Source organism: Megalobrama amblycephala, linkage group LG4 (assembly GCF_018812025.1).
Source record: "Megalobrama amblycephala isolate DHTTF-2021 linkage group LG4, ASM1881202v1, whole genome shotgun sequence".
NCBI lineage: Eukaryota > Metazoa > Chordata > Actinopteri > Cypriniformes > Xenocyprididae > Megalobrama > Megalobrama amblycephala.
The window spans coordinates 40896356-40918585 of NC_063047.1; the positions used below are offsets into that span (position 1 = coordinate 40896356).

General features: G+C 39.0%; 1 protein-coding gene across 1 annotated transcript in view; it reads right to left on the reverse strand.

The window, feature by feature from the left end:
- notch1b (notch receptor 1b) overlaps positions 1–22230 on the reverse strand; it is a 53847-nt gene that overhangs the window by 4462 nt on the left and 27155 nt on the right. The window contains 24 exon segments of the mRNA XM_048189338.1: positions 200–347; positions 459–757; positions 2898–3060; positions 3231–3321; positions 3578–3791; positions 4692–4840; positions 4931–5126; positions 5129–5364; positions 6937–7508; positions 8311–8423; positions 8531–8788; positions 9848–9980; positions 10179–10363; positions 10472–10625; positions 12620–12821; positions 14079–14307; positions 14555–14707; positions 14794–14913; positions 16664–16777; positions 16875–17020; positions 18021–18213; positions 19900–20010; positions 20105–20338; positions 20690–20803. Coding sequence (XP_048045295.1) covers positions 200–347; positions 459–757; positions 2898–3060; positions 3231–3321; positions 3578–3791; positions 4692–4840; positions 4931–5126; positions 5129–5364; positions 6937–7508; positions 8311–8423; positions 8531–8788; positions 9848–9980; positions 10179–10363; positions 10472–10625; positions 12620–12821; positions 14079–14307; positions 14555–14707; positions 14794–14913; positions 16664–16777; positions 16875–17020; positions 18021–18213; positions 19900–20010; positions 20105–20338; positions 20690–20803 — 4527 coding nt within the window.

Here is a 22230-nt window from a genome sequence, read left to right on the forward strand (position 1 = left end):
AATGATAATTATGTATGTATTATTTATTTATTTCCCACAATTGTTCTTTGTCAAGCATTTGAAAATTAACCTTAGATCAGATCATTTACAAAGATTTTAAAGATAAGAAGCATAAATAACAAGCATTTCCAAACTTTTGACCGGTAGTGTATGCTACATACAAGTGAATGAATTAAGTAAGGCAATGTAATAGTCATACCAAAATCATCAATGGCATTGACATCAGCATGGCAGTTTATGAGTTCCTCCACCATGCCCTCGACCGCCAGTCTTGCTGCCAGTATCAGAGGTGTGGTGCCATCATGCATGCGGGCATCTAGGTCTGTGGCACGGTTCCGTATCAAAATCTGCATAAGGGGGAAGAGAAAAACAGAGATAATCATCAGTTGATGGAAATCCAGAATATTAAACCTCCTTAATTTATACTGTATTCCCTAATGCAGTCCTGGTTCACATACCTGGAAGACTCCTTGTGCATCTGCAGCCACAGCAGCATGTAATGGAGTGCGTCCCATATTGTCCTGGATGTTGGCATCTGCACTAGCCTCCAGGAGCCTTTTGGCAGCATCTGAGCGGGCATAGCGGGCAGCCAGGTGTAGAGCCGTCTCACCCGTCCGGTCTGTCTGGTTGTGAAGGTTGGCACCTTGGTAGATGAAGTCATTGATGACGTTTGCTGAAGCATCCTCCTCTTCCTCGCTGTTCCCTGTTTCTAGCCCTCCTCCACTACAGGATGCAATCATGAGAGGAGTAAAGCCATCTAAAAAGGAAAAAGAGAATTACATTTACATTTATTTATGTAGCTGATGCTTTATACTAAGCATTTATCAAATTCAAAATTCCACAAAGACCATCTTCAGAATTTATTTTAATGTATAAAATGCCCAGTTTTCATTGTTATTTCTACTAAACAGTTTGAAGAGAAAAACCTGGGACAAATGAAACTCCATTGAAGGACCAAAATCTTTCCTTTGAGTAGGACTAGTCTAATGGCAATCTAAAGAAATATTTTCCTTCAAGTGATGGACAAAAGCAACGGCAAAGAAACAAACAAATCGAAGTTGGATTTGACGTGCTGCCTTCCTGAATCACCCCAGATCGCTTCGATAACGGATTGTAATCAAGCGTGGCGGTTTGGTAAAGCTCAGGGATGCAGGCCACACTTTGAAATTTCAACCGCTGGTAAAACTGAGTATTATCACCTCTGAGAAGCTGCTTTCTTTGCTGACTTCGACAGGGGCTTCTCGGCTTCAAAAGAATAGCTATTCCCAAATCAGGCCTGATTTGGTCGATTTAAAAACATCAATCCACACAAAGAGGAAAAAAAAAGGAAAAATGGCTTGCAAAGAGATACTAAAAGAATGTTGCCTTTGACTATCATAATCTTGTCAGGGGTATATTTGGTGCTTATAGAAAGAGAAGAGCATTTCATAAAGAGTTTTAATTAACAAAACACATGTAAGCAGAATATCACAGGATAAATCGTTAAGACTGGTAAAAATGTGCTCAGTCCTCAGGGTTTACAGCTTTCAGTCAGAGCCTTTGAAGTGGATTCCTTTTCCCATAGGGCCCTGAGCATTAACTCCTACTTAGAGCTCAATTCAGTTCCTCATCCCAGCACTCGACAGCATGCACACATATTGTGTGCAAACTGGGGAACAGGTGTAATCCATAAGCAAAGAATGCCTTTTTTGCAGGTTGAGTTCTCATGAAAAAATTAGAATGAATCAAAGTCCCTTTCAAGGAAAGTCTGTTCACTCGGCGGCCATATTTGCAATGCCTCTGGGCAGCTATTTCGGGCATCCAAGACCAAGTCCTATCTATTTGAATGGGGGAATCCTGAAATCTCAAAAACTGACATGAACTGTCCCTGAAAAATATGCTTTTTTAACGCTATTTGAGCATAAGAAACAACTCTTATGCTCAAATAGTGTTAAAAAGCTTATTTTCAGGCTAGACGAGCCAATGCACATGTGCAGTCCTAAGCGCGAGTCTCAGGTTTCCATGGGAGCCGGAGCTTCTAACGGCAGCTGCAGTGACGAAATGACTTTATCAATCAGTGATCGGCTCTTTTACTTAGAAGGCGGGACATATTCCGCCATATTGCGCGTTGCAGTTTCTCCCATTCATAACTAATAGGAGTGCAGCGTCTTTCTATATAGTCTTTGAATGAATATCTCCATATCTGTTAGCTAAATAAATAAAATGATTTCCCTGCATAGATATATAGTTGTAAAAATTGACAAAAATAAGCAAAAGTCTACTAGTTAATACTACTTAATTATCTGATCAATGAGGCCACATTTTAATTTAATATACACACACACACACACACACACACACACACACACACACACACACACACACACACACAACCATTCAAAAGTATTACAATTTAAAATTCTGTTTGAATATATTTTAAAATGTCATTTATTTATTACATTTATTATTATTATTAAAAACATTTATTATTATCAATGTTAAAAACAGTTGTGTACAATTTCTTCAGGATTCTCTGATGAATAGAAAGTTCAAAAGAACAGCATTTACTGTAATAGAAATCCTTTGTATATCAAATTATATAATAATAAATGTTATATAAAATAGATAATTTAAAAATGCTATTTAAATTTGAATAAATAACATTTTATTATACATTATATATTTATTATAACATATACACACACACACACACACACACACACACACACACACACACACACACACACACACACATATATATATATATATATATATATATATATATATTAATTAAATTCACATTATAATTACTGTTCTCTTGTTACTAAAAAATCAGCAATACCCAATAACAAAATCAGTATTACATGGGGAAAAGAAATTGAAAATAAAAATAAAAAAATCATACAACAATGCCTAACCTGGTCCTCGGGCATTGACGTCCATACAGTCGCTCTCTATCTCGCCCTGAGGGGGTGTGGGAGCGATGGATGGGATGCGCAGATCAGCTGCATCCAAGTGCTGCTGCGTCCACTGCCGGTGATCAGGCTGATCATCTAAATCAAGAATAGCCTGCTCCTCAGACTAAAAGAGGAGAATGAGACATTAACAAATTGAAAAGGATTTTTTAATTAATTCTATTAATTAATGAAAGAATATAAATTTTTAAATTAACTTCTATGTAAATTTGATGTTTGCGCTTTCTGTTTTTCTTTTATCTCGTCAGTGAGAATGTGAAGAGCTGCTCTGCTCACCCTGAAGCGTTTGGTGTCTGATGGTTCCTCCTCTCCCCATTCATTCTGGTTGTCATCCATTAATGAAATGTCTGAACAGTTCTTAAGTGGCCTGTTTTCAGAAAAATAACCCGTCACACATGCTGAAATAACTTTTTTAGCACATTACTACATCTCAGCAAAACTACTTTAAAGACTGCGCACCAACACCAAAAGCCATCACTGATTATCAGCTTCCACTCTCTTCCTAAAACTACTCAATTCAATTAAACTCAACAAAATAATCATTACTTCAAATGAAAAAGTTTTCTTCCATCCATAATTTGTCCCTTCAAACTTGACATCCGAAGATGACGCGGCGAACTCACCTCAGACCAACAGAGTCTTCGCCAACTGGCTCCCTCCTCTTCTTCTTGCTGGGCTCGCTGGTCTTGAAACCCTCCGGAAACCAGAGTTGACCGTGTTCACGGCGGCGTTTACGGGAAGCGACCATTCCCACAGCGACAAAGGCCAGCAACGCCAGTCCTGCCAGAACCACGTAGACGGGATAGAGCTCTATGGGCGACGGTCCATCAATCTTACCTGCCACAGGAAGCACAGTTGACATGTCAGACCCACAGAATGGACAAGAATATGTTCCTCACGCAACAATGAGCCACAAATTGCTGGAGCTGGACGGACAAACTAGAGCGAGGCACGCGTTCGTGGTAATCAGAATTGCTAACCGCTTCTCATCAAAAAGAAGGAGCTGGCAAATAAGAAAAGGAGGAGGACAGAAAAAAGAGAAAAGAAAGAACACCTCCTCTCCCCTTTCTCAGCCCAGGGTACCAGGAGACAACTTTACCCGTTCTTCTTTAAGGGAAAAAAAGGGAGGGATTAATGAACTTCAAATTACCGCGCACACTTTAAGCTGTAAAGACGAAGGATTTATTAGGATTTTCGAGATAACAAAGACTCCCAACTTCTAGCACACTCCCGATCAATTTTTCTCCTCTCTTTTTTTCAAGCTCTCTCCACTAACGATTTTGAAATGATAAACTCTGCTCACCTAAACCCTTGGAGATGCATTAAGTCCTGGTACATTCAACAAGGTTAAGGTTGCAGCAGCCCCCATCATTTTAGATTCATGCCATGTATGGGTTATATGCATGTATGTGAGAGTGTCTTGTTGGGCCAAATGAGTTAACATGATTTGCATCAATTAGCTATTTTCGGTGCCTGGAGCCAGTGGATCTGCCCTCAGACTGCCGCATTGATTGTTTAGTCTGTCTAATGCACAAAGAACATTTGCTTCATTGTTATAAGGAAGAAACGCACAAACTTCAAAGTGATCCCTGTAATCCGCGGTAGGAGGCGGTGGGGTTAAAGGTTGGGGAGGGGGGTTGCTACTGAATACATGCAGTAAGATGGGAGGCCTAGTCTTGATTAAAGGCATTATGGGAAGACGTGAGGCACACGACAATGCTCGTGCCAAACACTCACTTGTGACGGCCTCGATGACGTAAGGCATATTCAGATTGCCGCTGGAAGCCAGGGCTCCGAGGAAAGCCGCCACATCGTTCGCACTCTGAAAGCACTCTGAGGTTTGCTGGTAGCACTGGCGGTTGTCTATCTCCAAGTATACCACCGAGCTGAAATCAAAATCAAAAAGCATGATTTTTATTGATTTTTATTCAAACATATTTTAAAAGCAAATGAGAGCTCTGTTGTAACATACATACCCTTTGATCTGCATCTCGTCCAGTTCTCTGCGTTTTCTCCCTCCTTCCACTACTATATTGTAAATACTGCTTTTTACTGAGCTCATGACGTTGTTAGAAACATCGTTCCGGCCATCTAGTGATCGTTTGATGTTGTGCTTCCTCAGTTCCTGCTCGTTGCCGTAATACGGGTAGATCATTTCCTCACCTTGCGGTCGCGCCGGAAAACGACGTTGGTGTGGAGCACTCGGCTGAGCTCCCGCAGAAATCCAAAGGAGTTGTTTCGGAGCTGGTCGGGCATAATGTGGACCACCACAACCAGGAGTCCAGTAGCTAACTTCTCGGGTATGTTGTTGGCACAGTCCAGCCCGTCCCATTCGCACTCTGCATTATTGCAGCCCTGATCACAGTGGCCATCTGCATAGTGGTCTTTGCAATACTGGTCGTAGAGTGGACTATGAGAGAGGAGAGGAGAGCACAATTTAGAAATGGCATTAAAGCTGGAAAACAGAGATGATAAAGCTTCTGATTCTGCTTTTACAAAGTTTCTAGATGGCCATTTATGGCCATTAGCTTTCTCAAGCTGGTCTTGATGGCTGGACTTCAAGCTTGTGCCTTTATTTAGTCAGAATAGCTGGAGAGAAGACAAGAAGCGAAGTGGGAGAGAGAGGGGGCGGGGCTGGGAAAGGAGCACCAGGGACTCAAACTTGTTGCGCCTGTAGCGCAACTATGCTACATGTCGAAGCACTGCTCGGAAGGCCATCGGCTCTGACATAATTCATAATAAATTAAAATTTATCATTTTGAATAGCCATTTTAAAAACACTGGCTAACACTGGATTTTAAAAATCATTTAATAAATATTTAAACTTAGAAATTAAAAAGCATTTAATAGATCATTCTAGCAAAATAAATATTTCATAGCTGAGCTTAACTAGAAAAAAAATTCAGACCTGGAATCACAGTTTTACAACTCCCTGACAAATTCTCTTCAGCATGATCCTTTTAGCGTCAACTTGTTTCTCCAAATTGAAGTTGAAACAAGAAATCCATTGATTATCAATAGACCTTACACACTGGCTACGTTTACATGCACCCTCAAAATGCGATTATAATTGGATTTTGGCAATATTGCGATTAAACTTTACCTCATGTAAATGCAATACTTCGATTAAACGAATGCGATTTAACTCCTAATCGCAGTAATCACAATCGCATTAAACTAGGCAGTGTATGCCTATTTTAATTGCAGTAAACAGGCATGTAAATGCCTTAATTGCATTATTAGAAAACAAAGTTGAGTTAGCCCTGGTGGTTCTGGGAAGATTTGTCTGCAAGGGTACTGTTTAAATGCACAGCTACCTGACAAATATTCTGAAACTCCCTGACTCTTCCATCCAGACAGTGGTGTTCTCTGTTTTTATTATTTTTATTTCTTATGCATTCCATTTTTATTCATATGTATCTGTTTCCTTTTTATGTAAAGCATTTTAAATTACCATTGTGTATGAAATGTGCTATTTAAATAAAATTGCCTTGCCTTGCCTTATTACTGCTCTGACCAAAGTGCGCAAGTGCTCGGATGTACATGGATGTATGTGATGTTCAAACAACTTCATGAATGAAATCTGTGACATTAGTCATCTTCATCCAGATGGTGCAAAGAACGCGACAGCAGTGTAGGCAAACCCGGCATTGCTATGTTCATCATGGTGCCGAATAATATCCAATACGTCCATAAAAATGTATTTTGAATTGATGTGTGTAGATAAAAACAATGGCTGGTAACATCCATACTGTATACCTATCTGAGCGTGGTATAACCATACTTACGAGCAAATAATCAGAGTAATGAAAACTGCATGTAAACTGGAGTGAAGAGTTCTGCTAGTGTCATGTAAACATCTTACTACAATCAAAAACTTACTCTGATTATTAGAAATAGTCGCATTATTGGTGGACATGTAAACATAATCATTAAAAGTTGTGTATAAATGGGTAACGCCAAACTCTCAGGTAGCACTCACTTGCACTGGCCCTCCAGTCTCTGGCAGTCGAATCCATCATAGAGGCATCCAGCATTGTGACATTGTTCGTCACACTTCCCGTTATTAAAATAGCGCCAGCACTGCAGCGCGGCCGAACAGTTCTTCCACGGGTCATTGAAGTTCAGTGAGCAGTCCCCTCCATCCCAATCGCAGGCATAATTATTACATGCGCTGTCACAGATCTTATTGCCTTTCTTATGTTCACACTCTGCAATCTCGCAGCTCATAGTCACATTTGGAGCAGGTGTGATGTCTCGACCAGAGCCACCTGGGAAGCTGTAGTCCAAGATGTGGCAGAAGAGGCCATTGAAGCCAGTAGGACAGATGCAGTGGTAGTATGGGGCCTCTGAGATGTACTCGCACGTGCCTCCATTGTAGCAGGGATTGGTGGTACAGTGACCCTCAGTGGGATACTGGCACTCGGGACCAGTGAAGGCAGGGGTGCACAGGCATTTGGGGCTCTTGTGACCAGAAACGCATGTACCGCCATTTTTGCAGTGGAGGCTCCCACAAGCATGAGCGTCGTACTCGCAGGTTGAGCCTGTAAAACCCTAAATGAGATTTAAACAAATTTATTTATTACAGTTTAGTGACTTTTTTTTTCAAAAAAGTTTAGGTTCTGTAATATTTTTTTAAATGTTTTTTAAAGAAGTCTCATTTGCACACCAAGGCTGCATTTATTTGATAAAATTACAGTAAAACAGTAATATTGTGAAATATTATTACAATTGAAAATATAATAAACAAATATAAACAAATGTTTTTGATTTTAAAATGTAAGAAATTCCTTCAGAAATTATTCTAATATACTGATTTGGTGTTGAAGAAACATTATTATTATTATCATTGTTGAAAACAGTTGTGCTGCTTAATATTTTTGTGGAAACTATGGACTATAGTAAAACAAATTCAGGATTCTTTGATTAATATAAAGATTAAAAGCATTTTTTTTTTTATAGTAAAGACTTACATTGTTACTTTTTATCAATTTAATGCATCCTTGCTCAGTAAAAGTATTAATTTCTTCAAACGTAAAAAAAAAAAAATCTTAATGGCCCTTTTGAACAGTAATGTATATTAGCATGAAAATGACTTTGTGTCTATGTTAGCAGGACAATTATATTAGAATGAATCTGCAGCCTTGTGACTAAAATAGAAAAGCTAAAGAGAAAGTTAAATTTAATTAATTATTTTATGCCATTTATGTAAATGATGTGTATAGGATCTGCCCGATTAGTTGATATCCTACGTAATGGGTATGAATTAATAAGGCAGAAGAGGTGAGAACAGAATCAAAATTATGCAAAGCAATCAATGGACCACTGGCTAAATGTATCAGAGATCATGACCAACCGGTGGACATTTGCAGATGAAGCCATGAGGAGTGTTGCTAGCTACTGCGCAGGTTCCTCCATTACGACAAGGTTTCCCCTTACAGCCATCAAACACTTTGTCACAGCGCTGACCTGTAGGGATACACAAACAAGGTTATTACACATTTTGACACCATGATTAGAGTGTAGCGTTACTCTCTAAATCAAAGCAAAATGTTCCACAGTAGCATGTGCTGTACCTGTGTATCCGGTGCGACACTCGCAGCGGTAGTTGTTCGTGAGCTGAATGCAGCTGTGTGTGCCACGGGGGTCACAAGGGTTGGACAAGCATTCATTGACGTCACCCTCACAGCGTTCCCCCACGTATCCAGCCAGGCAGATACAGTGGTACCCACCCACACGGTCCACACAGCGGCCCTGGTTAAAGCATTTGGGCTCATGGGTGACGGGGTCGGTGAATGGTGTGCAGTCATCAATGTTGATCTCGCAGTGCACACCTGAGAGAGGAGTGGAGGGGTAAGGTGTAATGAAAGCTGCTCTTACACACTCTAGCAGAGATGTAAATATAGGCTCTGTTCCAAAACCTAGTCAGCTGTCCTCTAAGGTAGCATAATAGTCATTACTGACTGATTTGACGGAATATAGAAACAGAGTGCAGCTGACGGGTTCTGGAAGTCAAAATCCCGTTCATTTTCTCCATAGAGAAATTGATTTTTAAGGGTAACTCATAAACCTTTAAAACAGACCGACTGACAGCTACAAGGTTGTTAATCAATGGTATATGCTAGTTGTTAAAGCCATAAGTGTGCATTATTTCAACTTTTTTTTTTTTTTTTTTTTTTAAATAATCATTCATCATATCAATTAATTAACAGCAGAATTCCTGGTGAAAAACTATATTATTATTATTATTATTATTATTATCTATATACATAGTCAACGTCTTTAAATCTGCATGTCTATATTTATCCGTCATCTTTATTTTGATTGACATTCGCAATGCTTCATGGGATTGTAGTTCTTTCCCTCATTAAAGCTGTTATGTACACTTTAAAGTTGTACCATTGTGTTTTTGTCAGATTTTTAAAATACTTTTTACTTCAAATCGAAGTTTGTAATGTTGTGATTTACCCTAGAGTCATGTTAGAATTTGATGTTAGCATGTTGCTAAGCTAAGAATGTGATACTCTAAGCATAAAAATACAGAGCAAAACTTGCTTTGTAAAACTTTAATTTAAGCAATATAAAGAAAGAAATTAAGATCAATATATATTTATATTGACATTCCTCTCATATTGAGTGTCCCTAAGATGCTTTTAAATCACAGAGCTACAGACAAAGAGAAAGGACAGTTAAATTTAATACAACTGGGTAATATAACACACTGCTTGAAAGTTTCTGTCCATTTTATGAAATAAAACTCCATCTTTGAGATGTAATTAAGCATGACTACATCAATCAAATAGAAACATCTAAGCCTGCTGATAACAGTTAAGACCTAATTAATGAAGTGTGGAATGGGTAAAAAGAGCAAAACAGATGAAGTGATATCCGACCTTGTGTTCCCCGGGGACAGGAGCATTTGTAGGTATTGATCAGGTCGATGCATGTGCCCCCGTTCTGGCAGGGCTGAGACAGACACTCATTGATCTCATCAGAGCAGTTCACTCCATGATAACCTGGCACGCACTTCAAGAAACCAGAGAAAGAGCGAGGTGAATTAATGGCAAACATAAAACAAGCCTGTTTCTGTTTACTTGGCGGTTTCTTCCTTCTTTGCCAAACAAGCAATTCTTTCACAAAGAACGGAGATTTAGTGGGCATTAACCTAAAGTGTCTTCTTCTACAGTCATTCGTCTCCTTAACCACCAGATATTCTTTACTTACTTCACAGGAATAGCCACCCAGGTAGTCGGTGCAGGTTGCTCCGTTCTGGCAAGGATTGGGAATGCATTCATCCACCTGCTCCTCACAGTAGCTGCCTGTGTATCCGGCCTGACAGTGACAGTAGTGTGTGTTTCCAGCATCCAGACACTGTCCAGAGTTACGACACAGCCGCACTACCTCTACACCTAAAAGTGGGAGAAGCAAACATCACAGCAGATTGGTTAAACTCTGAACAGCCTCGCCAATACGTGGTAAGTGGCAAAGATGTTTTTTTTATATACAAAAAAACCTACCTTGCTGTTTGGCGGCCACCTCACAAGAAACGCTGGGGACGTCACAGTATAAACCAGTCCAGCCTGTCTGACACTGGCAGCTATACCTAGTGCCGCTCTGTCTGCAGATACCTCCATTCTTACAGGGAGACGGCTTACACCAGTTAACCAGATCCTACAAGACAAGAATTCATCCAGTGTTTGTATTTTAACTTGTGCATCCATGACTTAAAATCTCTTTATTTTATTTTATTTTTTGGTGAAAGATCTGAAAGTGCTGATATGAATTAAGGATAGATCAGTAAAGCCGCGTTTCCACCGAAATTACCCGGAACAATTGTACCAGGAACTTTTCTCCCAGGAACTTTTTGTCCCCCCCAGACCTGTTGCCTTCTGCGTTTCCACGCGGTCTAAAGTACCGTGAAGATTAGGCTAATTTGTCCGGTGACGTAGTACTGCGCGCAACTGTTTCTTCCTGTCAGTGACGGACCGTAATCATTCTTGTGCGACAGAAAAAGCAGTATGGAGGAGATTCAAGGAATGCTGCTTCTGCTCATGGTGTATTGGTTTACTAAAGAAATAATGAACCAAACAGCAGAAAACAGACGAGCACTGATAGTAAAGCGTATACAGAAAGCTCGTAATTCTCTATATAAAATGAGACAACGTGTCTTATCAACAATTGCCGACATCGACCGTGAGATGGCTGGGACGAACGCGCGCCATCGGGCAGAAAGAACAAGATTGGTAAGAAAACAATCAATCAAAATTATCCAGAGTTGTGAAGAATGTTATTATGGAATTTACTGCTGCGTGGAGTTGACCAATCAAATGCGGCTTGAATCCGACCAATCAAATGCGGCGTGAATCCGACCAATCAGCATGTTCAGCGCCTAGTCCCACCCCCGAAAGTTCCTGAACTTTGAAAAAGTACCACCTCGCCATCAGGGACTTTTCTGAGGGGGAAATTTTACCCGGAACTTTTTTTAGTTCCTGGTTCCTGCGGTGGAAACACACCGAGTACCAGCCCAAAGTCCCTAGTTCCTGGGTAAAGTTCCTGCGGTGGAAACGGGGCTTAAGACTTTACAATAAGATCTCACTTGTTAACATTAGTTAATCCATTAACTAACATGAACTAACAATAAGCAATATAGTTTTAAAGCATTTATTAACCTTTATTAATGTTAGTCAATGTTCATGTTAGTTCAAAGTGCATTAATGCAGATACAACTAACTGAACTAGATTAGTTAACTAGATGGCTTAGACCATTTGTTAGTCATTAGTTAACTAGTTAACTTACCTTAACAATAAAACCTTTTTGTAAAGTGTTCCAGATAGTTTAATAGATCAATTAATCAGTTACTGGCATTGACTACTTAAAACAAATGGAATTAACAGAAATTTTCAGCCATTTTTAGAATTATACTACCGAATATATTTTCATTTTTCAATATAACTATCCAATGGTAGCTATTTTTACATAGACACCTTGTGTTTAAATTTACGAATCCGATCACAGTGTTTACATGAATGCTAAATAGTGACTGGGTTGATGTGTGTGTTTATATGTCACAAGCTTCAAATCAGAATTGATTGCGGACACTTCACAAATATACAGTTTCCCACTGTTAGTGCATCTTTCAATAACTGCTTCTTTTCTTTGTAGAAAGCAGACTTAATATTTATTTATTTTCAGGTCCTAATTTGAAGACGACGAGTACATAAAAGCTTTGTGCCATGCTGCTTATATTTATCAAACAGTAAAAAAGCCCCTTCCCTCGCCCAAATCAAGGCATCTGTGGATGAGTGTCCGAAGCAAGGACTGGTAGGACGACATGACACCATTCAGCAGCAACAACAGCTTGTTCCATGCATTATACATCATTACTACATTTCTACTTCATTACACATGCTCAGAACATTCCAGTTTTGGTTTTCAATCAGATCAAATATTTACATGTCCTATCGAATGGATTTAAAAAAGGTTTAAACCACCCCCTTACAATCCGAAATGAAATTTAACATGTGACTTTTTTTCTTACAAAAGTGCTACTACTCTTATTACAGTCGATTAGAGTCCATGTAATTGCAGCAAGTGTAACACTGAGAAAGCAATGAATGTAAGATGGATGCATACTAAATTTGTGTCCATATCTGTGATTTGTTACCTGGCAGTTGAGGCCATGGTATCCCTGAGGGCAGGTGCACTTGTATGTGCCATAGCTGTCCTGACAGGTGCCTCCATTCATGCAGGGTCTGGAGTCACACTCGTTGATGTCATGCTGGCAGTAGTTACCAGTGAACCCGGCTGGGCACAGACAGGTAAAGCTGTTGATGCCATCCACACAGGTGCCACCATTAAAACAAGAGCTGTTTGAAAAAAAAAGAAAAAGAAAAAAGATTATCAGTCATATTTACTACATTAATTTAACATCATTTAGTTTCTCGGGTAATTTATAATGGTCTATGATGCTGCATTGTCATTTGTTCACCAGAGGGGGCGCTAATGGACAACAGAGGAAAAAGGAGTGCTAGAGCTTTTATCTGGTACACTTTCATCATGAGGCACATCAGTTGGCTGACTTTCAGTCCTGAACCTGAACAGTCATGTTCTGAAAACTGAGCTGAGATCAGTGGTTTTATGATAGCCATGTATGGAGGCATAATATTAAATTTTCTTTGCATGTCAGAATGACAGTACAATGTACACTACCATTCAAAAGTTTGGGGTCTGTAAGATAAAAAAAAAAAAAGAAGTCTCTTAAGCTCAATAAGGCTGCATTTATTCTTATTTATTATTATGATATAAAATACAGCAAATCCAGTAATATTGTGAAATAGTACTACAATTTAAAATAACTGTTTTCTATTTTAATATTCTTGAAAATGTAATTTATTCCTGTGATGGCAAAGCTGAATTTTCAGCATCATGACTGCAGTCTTTAGTGTCACATGATCCTTCAGAAAACAATCTAATATGGTAATTTGCTGCTCAAGAAACAATTCTTATTATTATCAATGTTTTGCTGTGCTGCTTAATATATCTGTGGAAAAAATATGTTTTATTTGAAAAAGAATATACATGTATTTCCTGTCACTTCTGATCAATTTAATGTCCTTGCTGAATAAACTATTAATTTCTTTAAAACATTTTACAATTATTTGTAAGTATTCTCCATTTGTGGTATCGGCATGTTGGGTTTCTGTAAGAAGTGGTCACAGTGGTCATGTATTCTGCCATGTTGCAGTCTACACACTACAGTATATTTAGGGAAAATTTGCTTCTCACCAATGAGTTTAGTATTTTTATTATGTGTTTTGTATTAAACATTTTAGGTTTTTATATAGCTTTAGAGTAAGAAGGATAAATACATATGTTTAATTAGATATTAGTCTAATGCTAATGATGCTGTACAGGTGAGTTTTTCTGTGTTCTCTCATAGAGTCTTCCATGGATAGGGTTTGAATTTTAGAATGGCCAATTGTTCTTTGCTGTGTATCCATTACTGCTTTGTTGATATTTTTCTAAGATAGTGGAGATGGGTTTACCTCTTGATTGTAACAATTTTCTGTTGTAGCTAGTATTTACACTTGAAAACCTGCCACAAATAAGAGTGCAGTTGTTACCTCTCAGTACAGTCAGGTGTGTTGTTCTCACAGTGAATCCCACTAAATCCAGGTGGACAGGTACACGTGTAACTGTTCACACAATCAGTGCAGTTTGCACCATTTTTACACGGGTTACTATCACATTCATTAATGTCCTCCTCACATCTGCTGCCCCGAAAACCTGGTAGGCAGGTGCAAGTGAAGGTGTTCACTGCGTCTTTGCAGAAGCCCCCGTTACTGCAAGGGTCTAGAGGAAAAGGACGAGGTTAGACATCAAGGCAAGATACAATAGATCATGGGTCAAACTCCGCTCATGGAGGGCCACTGTCCTGCAAAATGTAGCTCCAAAACACCTGACTGGACGTTTCTAGTAATCCTGAAGACCTTGATTAGCTGGTTCAGGTTGTTTAATTAGATTTGGAGCAGTGGTCCTCCAGTAACTGAGCTTGACATCCCTACATTAGATCAAAATAAGGATGAAACAGGACACTAACTGGGCTTGCAGTCGTCAATGTCCGTCTCACAGTTGCGGCCAGTGTAGCCCGATTTGCAACTGCATTTGTAGCTGCCAATAGAGTTTTGACAGATGGCATCATTTCGACAAGGGTTTTTGACACATTCGTTAATGTCCACCTCACATGTTTGGCCTACAAGGTAGGGAGAGCACAAAATATGAATATAGTTATTATGGATAATATTGATGCTAGGACAGAATTTATTGTTAGGTTTATACCTTGCCATCCCTCAGGGCACACACAAGAGAAGCTCTCGTAGTCTTCGGACTCCTTACATACACCTCCATTCTTACAAGGTTTAGGGCTGCACGGGGCCAACAGGGTCTCACAGTTCTCACCTGGAAGATAATATATCAAAATACAAAGCATTAAAACACCTTCCATTCAGATTAGATATGTTTTTTTCTATGCATAAATCTGTCTTTCAAGGTGTTCTTTCTTTTTTTTTTAAAGAGGAGACGTTCTTCCTTTAAGGAGGCCTAAATTTAGAAGGTGACACTATGTTTCAGCACAGGTTCTGTTTCGATTCCTCTCTTCTCTGTTGGAGATAAGCCTGTCAGTTCTAGCAAAGCAAAGCACATTGGCCTATCTGTTTCCACGACGGCCGGACCCTGCAGGAAGCCAGCAGGTTTTCCTGCCATTGTCTGGCCATTTGCGTTTCTGTGAGAGAGGAAGTAGGGCAAACAGGAAACATGACAGGCTACTGTTCCCACCCTGGTATGAACAGATTCTTGTTATTCTTGATATGATGCTCTGTGGATTTTTCCAAAAAGAAAGACACTGGGAATTAATATGATTTCTGTTCCAGAGGCAGAACATCATTATCTGTTTTGTCAAATAACACAGTGAGAGGAAAGAATGTGTCGTCTGCTGAAATCACATTTTCCTGTATTGTCAACAGAGATACTTGCAGGGCTCATTGAGGGGGCCATTGTCAACAAACAGGGACTAGATTGATGGAGGGGGGTCTCTTGTTCCTGACGTTGAAATTGTAACTTCACAAACTACAAACAACACATCATTTAAAGTGGCTGAAGTATAGTAAAATTAACCAAAAGTTAATTACAGAATTTATGAAATAGATGAAGTTTTTAGTTTTTTAGGCTTTTAGTTACTCAACTAATAAATAACTACAACCAATTTTTATGTAAACTTGTTTTGTTTTGTTTTGTTTTTTTAGCTTTGAGGTATGAAATTTAACTTTTACCAGATGTAAACATGTAATTAATTTTCTTTTCAAGAAAATGTATTAAAAAATATTGATGAATCATCTTGCACACTCAGGTGTTTTAGTTTTTTTATATTTTGCTTATTAAAATGCTTCTAGAATGAAAATGTCCCATTCTCACTAAGTTTCTTAAACTAAAGGGTATTGGCTGTTTAGAAGAAATGGCCCACCCCAACTTCCTGATTCAATGGTAAATACATCAACACAGAAAAACAGCTAATTGTCATGGATTTTGATTTAAAATATTTACTTGAAGTATTTGATTTTTTTTTTTTTGTATGTGTATATTGTATGTGTATTTTGTTTTTTGTGCAAACAAAGCACTCGCGTCTCTTCATAAAATTGAGGTTAAACCACTGGATTACTTTAATGATGTCTATACTGCCTTTCTGGGGCTTGAAAGTAGTAGTTGCATAAGCTGTCAACGGAGGGACTCTTAGATTTCATCAAAAATATCTTAATTTGTGTTCCGAAGATGAACGGAAGTCTTACAGGTTTGAAACGAAATGAGGAGGAATAATTAATGACAGAATTTTCATTTTTGGGTGAACTAACCCTTAAAGGGTCACATGACAATGGTAAACATAAAATAAAGGTGTGTATATATATATATATATATATATATATATATATATATATATATATATATATATATATATATAATCTATTTTAAATATCTTTTTTGAGAGTTTCATTTTCTTTTCATTTAAAAAAAAAAACAAAACAAAAAAATTATGACTTCAGCTCCTGAACCCCAGGGGTTCGCAAAACACTGGGGTTTGGGAAACCCTGGTTTAAACAGCTAAACAGTCAAAGCTACATAACTGGTAAAACTGTCATGAATAAAGCTAAACTCATACCAGTGTAAGGCAGCAAACAGTTGCATTTATATCCAGCCACGTCATCAATACAGGTTCCTTGATTCAAGCAAGGGTTGGAGGCGCATTCATTGATGTTAGTTTGGCAATTGGGACCTATAATCAAATGTTAGAAACACACGGTGAGTTTGATATGAGGGTCAAAGGGCATCACACATAGTTACAGTACATTAGCAGAATGAATGATACTAACCACTGAAGCCGGCGCGGCATGTGCAGACATAGCCACTGGTCATGTCCTTACAGGTGCCTCCATTCATACAGGGGTTGGACTCACACTCATTGTTATTGATGTCACAGTTGACACCACTCCATCCAGAGTCGCAAATACAGTTATATCTGTAAGACACAAGATCTGAATTTTACATGTAGCTAAAGGTTGTTTTTTTTTTCTCTCACAGATCTGGGCCTGTATCTCCCACTGCTGGAAAATCCAGCAGTTAAAGCCAGCTTAAAGTGATTTTATAGTACATGGTTTCTGGCTGGTCCTAGCTGATCACAGGTTGATCTAGACCAGCTGATGGAATTGCTGAACAAAACGTCACATCTTAAACTGAGCTGCTGGTCTTAGCTGGTGTAAACAAAGTCTCACAGCCTGGCCAAGATGGTTTGCAGCTGGTTTAGCTGTCTAGCAAGCTGGTCTCCCAGATTAACCAACTGGAAAGTGCCAAATCCAGTCTAAAACCAGCCAACAGACCATCCTGATCAGCATAGGCTGGTTTAAGCTGTTTTTTGTTTGTTTGTTTGTTTTTTAGCAGGGTTTGACCCAGTATACCATCTTGGTCATTAAGCAAAAAACAACTGGATCACCTTAAACTGGTATTACTTGGTTTTTCAGGCAGGATTGTGATACATTGTTTAGTAGGTTTAATAAAAATCTATGAACTTTTAGCTGCTTATATGTTTATTAGATTTGATATGCACTACTTTGAAAAGTAAAATGAAAATGTTTCTTATGCTCACCAAGACTGCATTTATTTGATCCAAAATACAGTAAAACATTAATATTGTGAAAAATGATCACAATTTAAAACAACTTTTTTCTATTTGAACATATTTTAAAATGTAATATATTTTTGTGATGTCAAAGCTACATTTTCAGCAGCCATTACTCCAGTCAGTGTCACATGATCCTTCAGAAATCATTCTAATATGCTGATTTGGTGCTTGAGAAACCAAAACATAATTTATTCAAAATCTTTTGAAACTTTATAAATGTCTCTACCGTCAGTTTGATCAATTTAATGCGCCCTTGCTGAATAAAAGTATATATTTATTTAAAAAAATGTACTGTCCCAAAACTTTTGAATGGTAATGTATGTATGTAAATAATACACACCCATTGACTTTGTCTTCACAGTGTCCATGGATACAGGGGTTGCTAAGGCATTCGTTGAGCTGTGATTGGCAGGTACTGTCGTGATACCCCTCTCTGCACAGACACGTAAAACCGTTGACTCGATCAACGCAGGTTCCACCATTGTGACAGGGGTTGATGGCACATTCATCAATATTTATGTTACACATTTTCCCTACAAAACAGAAAAGAATTATGAAAATGGTTAGTGTCACATGTTGTATAGTAGTCAAAATAACTTCTGAATCGACAGCATTCATTAGGCCATTCCTTGTTTTTCTTGAAATCCTAGGCTCAAGGCCCAGTTTTTAGACTCCACTTCAGGCAGCACCACTATTCACCAAACGCAATGCCCAGCATAAAGGCAGAGGTTTCATTTGTCACTTGTCTTTAAAGCACTGGCCAACTTCCCCCTTTTAAAAGATCGACTTTCACAAATCTTTTGCAAATCTTTTCTCCTTTCAGACTCCCAGATGTCCTAGAGATCTCTGGCTGAATGGGGGAGCGGGCTGGCTTGCGTGTTTGCTCGGCAGGCGGGGGATTGGGCGAGACTGTAAGCCAACACCGCAGCCCAGGCCGAGTGTCTGCTCGCTGGCCAGCTGTCTCTCCCCACCCTGCTTTGTTGCCTGTCTCACCTGTTGAACTCTTTGTTGACTCCCCATCTCTTCAACACTGATAAAGACCTGGGCTCAGTATACCACCTAGACTGCCTTGCTAACACCACATATGCTGTGGCTTTTTCAAAGCTCAGAAGACTTAGTGGAGTATGTTTCATTTAAGTATCAACTTTGTCCTAAATTCATCTACCACTACAATAAGACATTTGTTGACATGCAGTGTAGAGTTATTCAATGGATGTTTCTAGTATAGCTTTGGTCTTGGAAGAATTTGATGTTTGAGTTCATACTGAAATCTCTTTGGTATCTTGTCAAATCAGAGCACAGTTTAAGACATTGTTTAGATCTCTTATGAAACTCTAGAGGAGATACATAGGAGTAAAAGAAAACAAAATAAAAAATTTGAGTGCAAAAGTCTCCATTTCATTTGCTTTTTCATTTGCTTCCTTCTCTCCAAAGCCCCGCCCTCCCAAGAAATGTCAGCCAATCAGTTGTCAGCAAACCCAAACTTGTTCAAAGACATTCATGATTGTCTGAAAAACTGTGTTCAGCCACCCTAACAATTGTATTTATTGACTGACTGACTGATTGACTGATTGATTATAAAAGTCTCAGGACACAAATTTTAGTGGGTTTATTTTTTTTCCCCACCAGTTAAGCACAAACCCCACCCGATTCTAAAGATTTCACTTAATCATGTAAATCACAGTGTTGATTGCTTACACAACACTGAAACAAATACTAACCCTAACCTTAACCTTAGTATAGTGTTGGTAGCATATCCTGATAGAGAGTGTGTCTCTTTGTCCCGGTCGGATCCATGTGTGATGTTTCTGAACTCTGAACTGAATCCATAAAGTCTGAACTTTTCATGATTTTCTGATGATTATCAGTGAATAACTTCAAATAATGTCAGACTGTTTTTCACACTTGTCGACTTTTATAGCCCTTTTATTTTTTATAGACCTTTCTGAAGCTTGACAGGCCTTGGCCACTATGAACTATTATTGTATAGAAAAGATATTTGTGAAGATACTTTTCTGTGATGCCTCCTTTTGTGTTTCAACGATAAATAACAGCATACAGGTTTGGAATGACATGAGGGTGAGTAAATAATGAATGCACTTTCATTGCTTGGTTAAGCTATTCAATTAAACTCTCATTTCACATGTTATTTCCGTTTTTATATTTCATCACAGCTGCCGTTAACTGGTGTATTAAGCACATGATCTGAGACCACTCACCTGTGTATCCTGGTTCACAGGCACACTCGTAACCATTTATCTTGTCAATGCACCTTCCATAATCGCAGGGATTGCTCTGACAGTCATCTAGGTTAACCTCGCAGTTAGCACCTGTTAAAACACAATAGAATTAAAGTAAATGACCAGAAGAGCTTTTGACAGGCAGGAATTTACTAATTTTTGACCATTACAGTAAAAGTGGCACCTGCGGTTCCTTTCGGGCAGATGCATAAGTAGGCATTCTCACGGTCCTGGCAGGTGCCTCCATTTTGGCACGGCTGACTGAGACACTCATTAATGTTGATCTCACACAGACGACCCGTGAAACCTGCACGGCAGGAACAGGTGAAGGACGCCAGGCCGTCTTTACAGGTGCCATAGTGACATGGGTTGGAAAGACACTCGTCTACATCTGTCTCACAGTGCTGCCCTGTGTAACCTAAAAAGAAAACAGATTAATTTATTATATTTATTATGACACAGCGTTTCCTCACATTCTGGCCCTGAAACTTACATGTTTTTCCACACTTTCAGAAAAAAAAGATACAAAAGCTGTCACTGGGATGGTACCTTTTCCAAAGGTACATCTTTATACCTTATTTAACCCTAAAAGGTGCATATTAGTACCTTAAAGGTACATTCAAGTAAATAGTGCATGACCTTTAGAGCAATTTATAGCCAAATATATATTTGCTGCAAAATATACTGACAGCAGAAATACAACTTTGCTATGACGTTTTATGTATTTAATATTTTTCATGAATTTTTCAGGCTTTAAAAAAGTTCATACCTTCAGTGCACTGGCAGGTGTACATGTTGGGCCCATCAATACACTTGGCCCCATTTTTACATGGGGTGCTAGCGCACTCGTCAATGTCGAACTGGCACTGGCTGCCCGAGAATCCTGAGAGGGAGGTAAGAGGAAAGAGTAGGGGGTCATTACAATCATTCCTCCGGTTTGCACTCGCTTCATTCCTCCACACTCATCTATACAACTACACCAGTGTTCATTAATACACGGCTGCAAGCTTTCCCCCTCTCTCTCTTTTTCTCGGGTTTTTCAAGCTGCTTTTCAACAAACCATCATGGTGAGAGGGGGAGAAGGGGGTAAAATGGCGGTAAAAACCTTCCAAGGCCTCCTGACCAAGGGCACCAGACAAAGAGGAACTGTCTATTCAGTGGAACGCCAAGCCATGCCGGTTGCCTCCTTTGTCCCGTAGAAGTTTTCCATCACAATGTGCATTCTCCCATCCAGCCTTTGCCCCCCTCTCTGAGTCTGTCTCACCAAAAGAGCCCCACGCAAACCCCTGACCTCATGCTATTCAGCAACCCCGCGCTCAGGAACCCCCAACATTTGTGCTTTCTCCCTCAGTTATTTTAATCCCTCGCTAAAGACGTCTGCTGTTCAAATATACAGTCTGAACACATTAAGGGCTACAAATCCATCAGTGCAGAGACTTATGGGACATATATCACAGTTTGAGACTAAAGTTCTTCAACAATAAAACTTTTTTTAAAAGAAAATTGTTGCTATGCAGTTCTTGCCTGGCCCACCTCCAGTCTCCATGATATTCCGTTCCCTATACATGGCTTTAGTGTAACTCTATAGGATTTTTCTGGGCTGTTTATTGTACGCCTGGTTAAAATCGCAAGTCGGATCACTCAGAAATGTAATTTCACAACTTTTATAATAACAAACAGTGATAATCCTGATAACAAATTCTTAACTTGCTCATGCCATTCCCAGAGACCCCCTGGCATCTGTAATCAAGGTCTGTCTCATGCATCTTCAGAAAAACAGGAATTTCTTCTGAGCCACTAAAATGCCACATTACAAAAAGCGCCCATTGTAGTTGCTATGGATTCAGTGTGTAAACTACTGAAAGGGATCCCTGCGCCGCATGCTGAAAAGGAGCTCTGATTTCCATCTGAAACAGCGAAGAGGCCTAGCTTCCACTTCTTCAGCTTACCACCTTCCAAACTCCTCTACACCACTCTTGGGGGTTATAGTCCCCGTAGACCCCTTTACTTACACAACCTCATCATGCCTAATATTGTACCTCCGCTCTACCCCCTTTTATCTATGCATGAATTCCTCTGTGCTGTTTTCCTACAAGAAGAGCCTTTTTCACAAACCTACATTTTCAACTAAATTACTTTTGCATCATTGGAACAGGACAAAAGCTCAAAGTAGAGTAGAATAATAATAAAATGTTAGATATATACTGTGAAGAACATTTTAATATGTAGTCACTGAATATTAAATTAAATAATTAAATTAAAGAAAACATTAAAATATTTAGAATTTCTAAATTAAACAAATTTCTCAGT